We start from the raw sequence: 10,223 nt of genomic DNA, 5'->3' as shown, positions 1-10,223 counted from the left end.
TCCTTGAAACCAAACTGACACCAACTTTCTTACTGGTCTCATAATTTTGCTGTGAGGGTGTGCAAACTTTTGCACTCCACCTATATAAATTGTTACTATAATATCAAACATACAGTATCTATAGTCTTATATACGTCGGTTGACGTTGCTGACGCATTGCGCATGCGCGCTGGAAATTTCGCACACTTTCACTTTGTAATCCTACTCAATGGAAACCCTGATAAAAATCCAATATTATAGATAGAATTCACCAAGGCGGTAAAAAAAACAAAGGTTTTAAATATAAAAGTTGCTGTGAATATGATACGCAAAGAGCAAACTAACGTCTACGCGATGACGTCATCACGTCAGTACGTCAATCCGGAAGTTTATGTAAATAAGGAAGAGCGGATCTTAACTGGCTACTTTTTTTTTTTTCACGTGAATAAACTTTTTACGAGAAATTAAAAGAAGATATTATATAATTGCGTTTAAAGTCACTTTACAGACATGGTGTATGTGTCGCGCGCTGCCTGGGGCGCTGTTCTCGGCTGTGGCCTCGTGGCGGCGCTAGCAGTAGGTAAGTGGAAATAACAGTATAATTTGAATCCATGTCCAGACTGGATTACATCACTCAAAGACACAGAAACACTCAGCTGAACGTTGGTAAGCATTAGGTCATCACGTCTAGCCACGCCCACAGGTTTCTGGACCTTGATTGGTCAGCTCGTGTTAATTAATCAGATATAATAATTATCAGACCTGACATTAGTCCAGGTTTATAATAAGGTTTCCTGGGTTACCTACATAATCGTTTCTAAAGTATTCATACTGCTTGACCTTTTCCACATTTTGTCACGTTACAACCACAAACATAAATGTCTTTCATCGATATTTTATGTGATAAACCAACACAAAGGTTACATAATTCTAAAGATTAAGGAAAACAATAAATCTTTTTTTTAAATGTACCAATAAAAATCTAAGGGTGGATGGTGTATACAGCCCCCTTTACTCTGATACCTGAAAGTGTCTGACCTGGGTGAAAAAACAATCTCATATCCTTTTATGGGCATGTCTGTAACTTTTTGGAATTCAAATCTTTTGATGATCTCACTTGACATTCAGATGATAATTGGCTGATTTAGATTTCACATGAAAGGACAAACTTGAAAAATTGTATTATTCTAGAATGCAAAATTGTTAAGAGCACTGGTAAATCCGAAAATGGAAGGAGTACGGCACAACTGCAAACCTACCAAGACATGGACGTCCACCTTAACTGACAGGGCTCTGTGGAAGAGTGGCAAGAATAAAGCCATTGTTGAAAGAAAGCCATAAGAAGTCATGTTTGCATTTCACGACAAACCACGTGGAACCATTTATAATTTTCCTTCCATTTCCAATCCCAATAAAATACATTTATGTTTGTGGTTGTAACGTGAAAAAATGTGGAAAAGTTTTAGGGGTACAAATAGACGTCACTGTAAGGGCTTCACTGCATAAACTGAAATTTTGCAAGGAGACCTTTTTCAACACTAAAGGAAGGAGTCTCCAGTGTCGGTGCTCTGTAACAGTACGTTTGTTTGTTGGCACAGGAACGGCGCACGGTGTGTTCCCGGCTCTCTGCGCCGTAGCTCTGAGCGTAGCTGCTGCTCTCTGTGGCGAGTGTGCGAGGGGAAACGGACGCAGTGTGTTCAGCATCACACGTCACTACCTGTCCGTTAGACGTGTGATCCGAGCAGGGAGACGGCAGAGAGACGTGCTGGAGAGAGAAACACTGAGCGTACGGAGAGTGCAAGAGGAGACGCTGCTCAGACGACTGAGAGATGCAAAAAATACACGCTACGGACTTGAGCATCAATTCAGTTCTGTCACAGGTCTCACATACACACACACACACACACACTAGTAATTTTGCTTCTTCAGGTAAAAGTTAGACAGCAGAATAGTGTCTCTGTAGTTCATACTGTAAAATCCTACTTGCAGTCTACGCGCGCACACTTTTTTATTTACTTCCAGAGATTTTCAGTCTCATTACACCAGCACTAGATTGTCATGAATTGTGATTGGTTCACACATCATTTCATTTTAATACCATTTAATAGCATTCACTAGATTTAAACATCTGCCACTTTTCTTCTATTTAGAGGAATCTAAAAACATAAAATTAATGATGTAGTGATACAGCCTCTGAGATTTTTCTGCAGCTTTCTCAGTTTGATTATATACTGTATCAGTTATTAACATACAAAATATATAACTAATAGGATAAAACATTTCAAACTGTTCACCCTCTCTTGAAATTTTAACATTTTGTAGTGTTACAAACTGATACTCAGACGCACACACTGAATGGAATCTACACAAAATCCGAACTACGGTTCGGAAGGTCTCAGGTTTAAATCTAACGATCACCTAGTTGTCCTTCTTGGGCCCTTCAGCAAGGCATTTAGCTCTAAACTGCTGAGATGTATAATGAGAAAAATATAAGTCCCTCTGCAAAGGGGCGTCTGCCAAATGCCTAAATGTAAATTCAATGGTAAGGGGTAAAAAACGCTTCCACCACCATGCTTCATTCTGTCATAATGCTTAAACTAACCGTAGGAAATACCTTACTTGGTACGGGTAAATACTTAACTTGTAGAACTCTATGTTTCCCGTAATGTTTCACTGAGAGTCTTTAATCTTCCTCCCCAGACGTCACTGATTTTCTAAAGCGCCACCCCGTCACCACATACGCTCATTATGAGGAGCTAATACGCCAAGTTGCCTCCGGCGAGGAAAAGATTGTTGTCATGGAGACACCCAAACTAACGATGACCTCGGGGTCCTCAGGATGCGGCAAGATGCTCCTAAACACCAAAGAAACCAACAGTGACTATGTACGGGGCATGTCAGTGTGTGTAGATGCCATGGAGAAATCTTTCCCCGGTGCAACGAGTGTTCTCCAGACGACTTTAAGACTGGTTTACCCATCGCCTGAACGTTACTCTGAGGCTGGACTTCGAATCGTGGAGTCACAGTTTTCTGCTAAACATACACACCAGCTCTGCATGAGTCCCGCAGCCGTCTTACAGGTACAGTAAATTGGTTTACTATGTACTGTACATGCACTACCGTTTAAAAGTTTGGGGTCACTTTCTAACTCCATGATGGTTCCTGATATTTATTTATTTCTACATTGTAAAGGAATGCTGAAGGCGTCCAAAAAATGCATTAATCTCCTTTGAACAGTTAATGGTGAGATGTTTCTGCTACTTCTGCTCAGTAAAGACTTCATAACGCCTCTAATCTGAGGTGCTGGTTGTTAATTGGTCATTTTTCAGGCTGATAACTCTAAATGAACTTCTCGTCTGAGGCAGAGGTAGGTTTTGGTCTCGCCCTCCTGGGATGGTCTTCATGAGAGCCAGTTTCATTATGGTGTTTTGTTTTATAGTTTTGAAATCCCCAGTATTGTTGTAGAATGTAGAAAATAAATCACTAAACAAAAACAAAGAAATTTGCAAGTGACCCCAAACTTTTGAACGGTAGTCTCTAGTGTCTATTCTATATATACAGTATAATATGCATTTACTTGTTGATTCAGGTGCAGAATGAGCGCGATGCTCTGTACCTTCACCTGCTCTTCAACCTCAGAGATCGTCATGTCGGCATCTTGGAGTCCAGGTTCTCCTGCGCAGTCTACGACGCCTTCAGACTCCTGGAGGTTAATATTTAACCTTTATTGTTTATCTAACACACAACCTAATACCTTATTCACATGCTTACACACCAGTAATATAATAACTACTAAATCAGACAACCTAGAAAACACATTGTTAAATTCATTGACACTAACCATAACCCAACACCATAACTTATTTATCAATTGAAGTAACTGATAATGTGTTAAAATTACAGTAGCTAAAACATGTTACCATTTTAACCTTTTCTAAGAAATTAATGGTGATATTAAAATAATATGTTTTTCCGTTGTGGTGCAGGAGCATTGGAAGGAGCTGGTTGCTGATGTGGAATCAGGTCGGATCAGCTCCAGGCTTCCTCTGGATGCTCGGCTGAGGTCGGAGCTGGAGAGGAAAATGAAGCCGGATCCTGTTAGGGCAGCAGAGCTCAGGACGGCCATCACCGAGGGCTTTGAAGGCATTGCTACAAGACTGTGGCCTCGTTTACATCTCATTCACACCATCGACTCGGGGCCACATCAGATTTATGCAGAGAATCTCAGGCAGCACTACTGCAAGGGCGTGCCCTTCTATTCTTCACTCTACTCTGGTTCTGAAGGTAGAATACTGGATTGCAAAGTGACATAGTAGAAGATGGTGTAGTATGGAGCGATGCAGAGATGTATGGTGTAATATGCAGAGATACAGTGGAGTATGGTGTTATGCAGTGGAGTGTGTTGAAGTATGCTGTAATACAGGGTAGCGTTTTAATATGGAGTGATACAGTATGTAGTAGGGAGTGATGGAGTGTGTTGCATTATGGAGTGTAGTTTATACAGTGGAGTGTGGTGTGGCGTGATACAGTGGAATGTGGAGTGATACAGTGGAGTGATGTAGTGTTCAGTGATACAGTGGAGTGGAGTAATACAGTGGAGTGGAGTGAAACCGTGGAGTGTGGTATAGTATGGAGTGATACAGTGGAGTGTGGTGGAGTAATACAGTGGAGTGTGGTGTAGTATGGAGTGATACGGTGGAGTGTGGTGTAGTATGGAGTGATAAAGTGGAGTGTGGTGTGGAGTGATACAGTGGAGTGAAGTAATGCAGTGGAGTGTAGTATGGAGTGATACAGTTAAGTGATGTAGTGTTTAGTGATACAGTGGAGTGGAGTGATACAGTGGGGTGGAGTGATACAGTGGAGTGGAGTGATACAGTGGAGTGGTGTAGTGTTTAGTGATACAGTGGAGTGGAGTGATACAGTTGAGTGTGGTGTAGTATGGAGTGATACAGTGGAGTGTGGTGTGGAGTGATACAGTGGAGTGTGGTGTAGTATGGAGTGATACAGTGGAGTGTGGTGTGGAGTGATACAGTGGAGTGTGGTGTGGTGTGGAGTGATACAGTGGAGTGTGGTGTAGTATGGAGTGATACAGTGGAATGTGGTGTGATACAGTGGAATGTGGTGTGGTGTGGAGTGATACAGTGGAGTGGAGTGATACAGTTGAGTGTGGTGTAGTATGGAGTGATACAGTGGAGTGTGGTGTGGAGTGATACAGTGGAGTGTGGTGTAGTATGGAGTGATACAGTGGAGTGTGGTGTGGAGTGATACAGTGGAGTGTGGTGTAGTATGGAGTGATACAGTGGAATGTGGAGTGATACAGTGGAATGTGGTGTGGTGTGGAGTGATACAGTGGAGTGTGGTGTAGTGGTGAGTGTGTGATGAATCAATGTCCATGATGCTCACACTTTGGTCTGTGTCTCAGGTCTGATTGGAGTGAACTTGTGGCCACTCCAGGACAGCAGACATTACCTGCTCTGTCCTTGTTCCATGTTCTTCGAGTTTCTCCCAGAGGAGCATTTGGACACACAACACACACTCGACACACTGCTAATGGACGAGGTGGAGGAGGGGAAAAACTACGAGCTGATCATCACCAATGCTTCAGGACTCTTCAGGTACTACAGCTATAAGATAATATATTTTGATCTGTAGTCAGCTTTAAAGTGTGTGTGTGCGTGTGTGTGTGCGTGTGTGTGTGCTGTATAAAAACAAAAAGGGGGTATAAAAGCAAACAATGAAAAATAGAAAAGCTAGATTTAAAACAAAGGAATTTAATGAATACACTTTGGGTTGTAACAACACTGCCTCTTCCCCACCCTGAGGTTGATTAGTTTCCTCTAACAGTGTGACTCACAGTGTGTAATCCCCCTGTAGATATCGCCTGGGAGACGTGGTGAAAGTGGTCGGGTTTCACAACCAGTGTCCAGTGGTGGAGTTTCTCTACAGGTGTGTGTATAAAGATCTTCGTTCCTCTATCGGTTAGTGGTTCATGATGTGATGAGGCTGATGCGAAGATGAAGACATGTCCACTAACCTAGGGGAACTATTAATAAAGCATTTTAGCCCCTGTGTGTGTGTGTGTGTGTGTGTTGCAGACCCAGCCAGACGCTAAACACTCGAGGTGAAAAAGTAAACGAGGCCCTGTTTTTAGCTGCGCTGAGGAAAGCGGTGACTCAGTGGCCTGGTGCTAAACTGGTGGATTACTGCTGTGCTGAGAGTGGAATTCTGGGTAATGATCTCTTTTCAAATGATGCTAACGTGGTAGCTATACATTCAGTTGCATCATCAGCCACAAAGGTCCAAAATGTCTGATCCAAAGCACAGCCTACAGTTCTAAAAGAAAAAAAAACCCAGAAGTACCAAAACCCAGAGATCCTCGATTGTCCACCTACTGGCTTCAAAACGAGTCAGTCCCTATAAACGCCCATGTCAAAATGTCCAACTTTACAACAGGAAAAAAAGGTTTTACAGTTTGTCTAAACTCTTATTTTTCAGTTCCTCATGTTTACACACTTGAAGTCGTTTTTATCATAAAAACAGCCTGGTTAAACTTCTTCTGCTTTGAATTTTATGCTTCAGCTTCCTGAAACGTCCCTGAGATACCTTCAGGCATTTTTTCCATTGAAAGTTTTACAACATAAAAAAGAATCACATACACTAAACTGAAAGACTTCACCTTCATAGCTAAAGATGTTTTATTTCTGAATAAGTTTACAGTCCCCAAAATCGATTTAGTGCATGTTCATTTTTATTCATTTAAACAAGGACATCAGCGGAGGACTCTGTCTTATGTGACTCGCTTTATCTCTGACCAGTCTGATGAGATGGAGAGAGACAGAGAGACAGAGAGAGAGCACTTACGGAATATTAGCAGTAATATAAATCTAATGAATTGGCGGCTCACATCAGCCTCCACATGATAATGACTTATTAGGACACTCACTTTCACTTTCTTTTGTTACAAACTAAACTGTTCTGTTCACTGTTTGCTGAAAAATGAGCGCGTGTGATTACCTGTTTTAGCTGTTTTAGTTTGTTTATGCACAATACAATTTGTTGGATGGCTATATTGTTTTTTTTTGTTGTTGTTTTTTTGTTAATGCAATTGAACATTAACTAACTTCCTGCTCTTAAATGTGTTCCACAGACATTCAGGTGTTTCATTAAATTTGTTGATTTTTCAGTGCGCGACATCATATCGCATCACACACTGATAAATTCATTACGGATAATAAAATGGAGCCACACTTTAGACCTCTTAGACATTTTTACACCGTCTATGTGACACACACTATGGTCAAAATACAGCATACACACACGCCCAGTCTCTGGTGAGACGACACTGCTTAGGTATCAAAATTTGGTGTTTTTCAATACTCAGTGGTATCGAAGCTCTATAAAATCGATGTTTTGCTTTCAGTAGCTAGATTTCGGAGAGGATGAATACGTAATTTTACTTGGTGGCATTCAGGGATTGTGTTTATGGTGTTGTAGGAGACTCATCCGGAGGAGCTCAGCCTCATTACCAAGTGTTCCTGGAGCTGCGAGGTGTCAGGAACCTCACGGAGGAACAGCGATATAAGGTCAGATTAAACATGATGCTGTAGATTCATCAGTTATTCAAACAACCTGGTCTCTAGAGACGGAGAGAGTTTATAAACGGGAAGCTCTGATTGTATAAAGGCTTGTGGATGACGAAAAGGGTCAGACAATGTGCAACACTGTGTGCACAATAAAACACTTGGGGGCGTGCTGTTATAGGATGTTAATCAAGTAACAGTTAAAAGTGATTCTGCTTTATCACACCACCGATGCTGTTGATTATCATCTCACAACATGTGTTTCGTACAGTGGACGAGAAGTGCAAGACTTCAACATGCCTATCTGTGGTTTGCGAATGAAATTCTTATTGCTGATCTTTAGTGGCAGATGTCTCGTCCAATCAGCGGTAAGAACCGTTCGCAAGAATTCATTCGCAAACCACACCTACCTTTTTTGGCTTGTTGATTCTTACCGCTGATTGGACGAGACGTCTGTCACTCAAAATATAGTATGTATATATGAAGTACTGCAGCCACACGGACATTTGGATGTATTTTCATTTCATTTGAAGGTTTCATTTCAGTATTTTAGGATTACACAGCACTTTGTTCAACTAAGTTGTGTTAAATGTGCTTTAAAAATTATTCTGACTTCACTTGATAGTACTTCTTGTATGTCTTGAGTGACAGATGTCTTATCTAATCAGCAATAAGAATTGAGTAAATTGTTGTTGTGTTTTCTCATTTGGTATTTTGTATCTGGATATGTCGTTGTGTTTTAAAAATAAAAGAAAATCTCTCTCTCACACACACACACACACACACGCATGCACACAGTTGGACATGTGTCTGCAGGCTGACTGCGCCCTCTACAAGTCGTTCCGGATCAAAGGCAGCATTGGACCAATGAGAGTGCAGCTGGTTAGTGAAGGGGCGTTCCGTGAGTTGAGGAGTCACATGATTTCCTTCTGCCACGCCTCCACCAACACGTTTCAGATGCAGCGCGTCATCCGCAGGAAAGACTATGCCGACTTCCTGCTGAGGAAAACGGTTTCCTGATGGCGAGTACACACTCGGAAACAGTCGCATGGTTTCTTCAGACACTGGACTGACTGACTGACAACGTTTCCATTGTAAAAGCAAAACAAAAACAGCGCCGCAATGCTTTCTGTGTAAATTGTGCTTGTGACGCTTACAGTGATGTCGACTGATGAATCAGCGAAAGCCAGCAGGAGGAGGTTTAATGTGAATAAGGCTATTTGTAAGCTGAAGAACGTTAGCTAGCTAATCGTGTCTGTTACGGGAAACTCCAGAGCAAGAAAGCGACCAAGGAATCTCGTGACTTGACCTGGACTTTAGATGAGTGTGAACGGTTCACTGAAACAGTCTAAACGAGGCGTAGCAATCTAGCTAGCCAGCTAAGTCTGATAAATGATTGAAAACTTACTTCACTGATGTGATCGTTAGCTACGTAGTGAAGCTGTAAATCTAAACAATTTAACATGAGACAAACATAACCGCGCTAGTGAAAGCTTTCTCCGATTCTGATTTCCAGCAGCATTAAAAAAAAGGTATTTTAGCCCAGCTTTTAAAATGTATATATACTGTAGTCTCTCCCCTCCTCTCTCTCTCTCTCTCTCTCTCTTTATTACAGCAGACATCGCTGACGCGTCTCCCCCAGGTGTCTATAAAATATTCAGGAAATGCACACATTTGGCTAAAGGTGTATTTTGGTCGTTAGTGTCTGTGTATTTTGACTTGTTCCTCCTACAGATGGTGCTGCAGCATCTCTCTCTAACGCAGTTCACAAGTACAACAGATCATATTTTTTTGTGTTTTGTGAAAAAATAACTACCGGGATTTGTTCTTTTGCAAAGTGCAGAAAATAATGGAGAGAGAATGAGATAAGAATGCTAAACTGACAGAAAGGATCTATAATAATGAAAAAAGTAGTGATGCGATGAAAAAAAAGAAGTGAAAAAGGTAAATTAATAATAAGAAAAATTCCTTTTAGTATTTTTTTCATTATTAATTTGAAAGTAAAAATTTTATATAATATTATAATTATATAAAAGGAAATATAACCAGATGAAGATAGAGATAATGAATGGATGAATTAAAGGAATACAAAAATTCTAAACAAACAATGAATAAAGCAAATAAGGAAAGAGAAATAAAGAATGGATCAGCAAACGTGAGCGAGAGGAATACAATCAACATCAGTGAGGGTACAGTTACTCCACTTCATTACATCACATTATCACAGATAATTTTACTGTAATGCACACACACACACACACACACACACACTTTCATTCATTACTTCATGTACTGTACAGTACTGCACATACAACATAATGGAAATTTCTAGAGATATCCATTACATGGTATGCAAACACACACACACACACACACACACACTTATTTGATCTCTCCGATGAGGCCCAACTTGGATTCATTACATTTCCCTCCATTACTTTATTAAGTGCTTTATTATTAAACTTTTGATGATACACACTGAAACTGACCCGACAGCAGACGGCTGCTGATCCCAGTGTTGAATAACACACACACACACACACACACACACACACCATACGGCAGGTTGGTATCCCTCTGAAGCCAGTAACCCATTAACTCACTCTGTTATTATATTTGATATGTATATCCCTGTTCTTATAGTCATTAAGACATTTGACCGGC

The 10,223-nt window shown here is 40.9% G+C and overlaps 1 protein-coding gene across 2 annotated transcripts; it reads left to right on the top strand.

Moving 5' to 3' along the window:
• Positions 1-267: 267 nt before the first annotated feature.
• On the top strand, positions 268-9,479 carry ghdc (GH3 domain containing). Of its 2 annotated transcripts, none has more exons than XM_053511497.1 (10): positions 268-559; positions 1,578-1,847; positions 2,680-3,059; positions 3,569-3,688; positions 3,966-4,263; positions 5,402-5,594; positions 5,854-5,925; positions 6,075-6,208; positions 7,474-7,562; positions 8,358-9,479. In XM_053511497.1, exons 1-10 carry the CDS (start codon positions 490-492, stop codon positions 8,577-8,579), a joined length of 1,848 nt encoding a protein of 615 aa, XP_053367472.1. In that variant the 5' UTR covers positions 268-489; the 3' UTR covers positions 8,580-9,479. The 2 variants fall into 2 exon arrangements, with proteins under 2 accessions (XP_053367472.1, XP_053367471.1); XM_053511496.1 differs by having other exon boundaries at positions 1,578-1,859; positions 8,358-9,478.
• The last annotated feature ends 744 nt before the right edge of the window (positions 9,480-10,223 follow it).

The sequence above is a fragment of the Clarias gariepinus genome, chromosome 14, assembly GCF_024256425.1.
Source record: "Clarias gariepinus isolate MV-2021 ecotype Netherlands chromosome 14, CGAR_prim_01v2, whole genome shotgun sequence".
Lineage (NCBI taxonomy): Eukaryota > Metazoa > Chordata > Actinopteri > Siluriformes > Clariidae > Clarias > Clarias gariepinus.
This window is presented reverse-complemented; position numbering and strand designations above follow the sequence as displayed.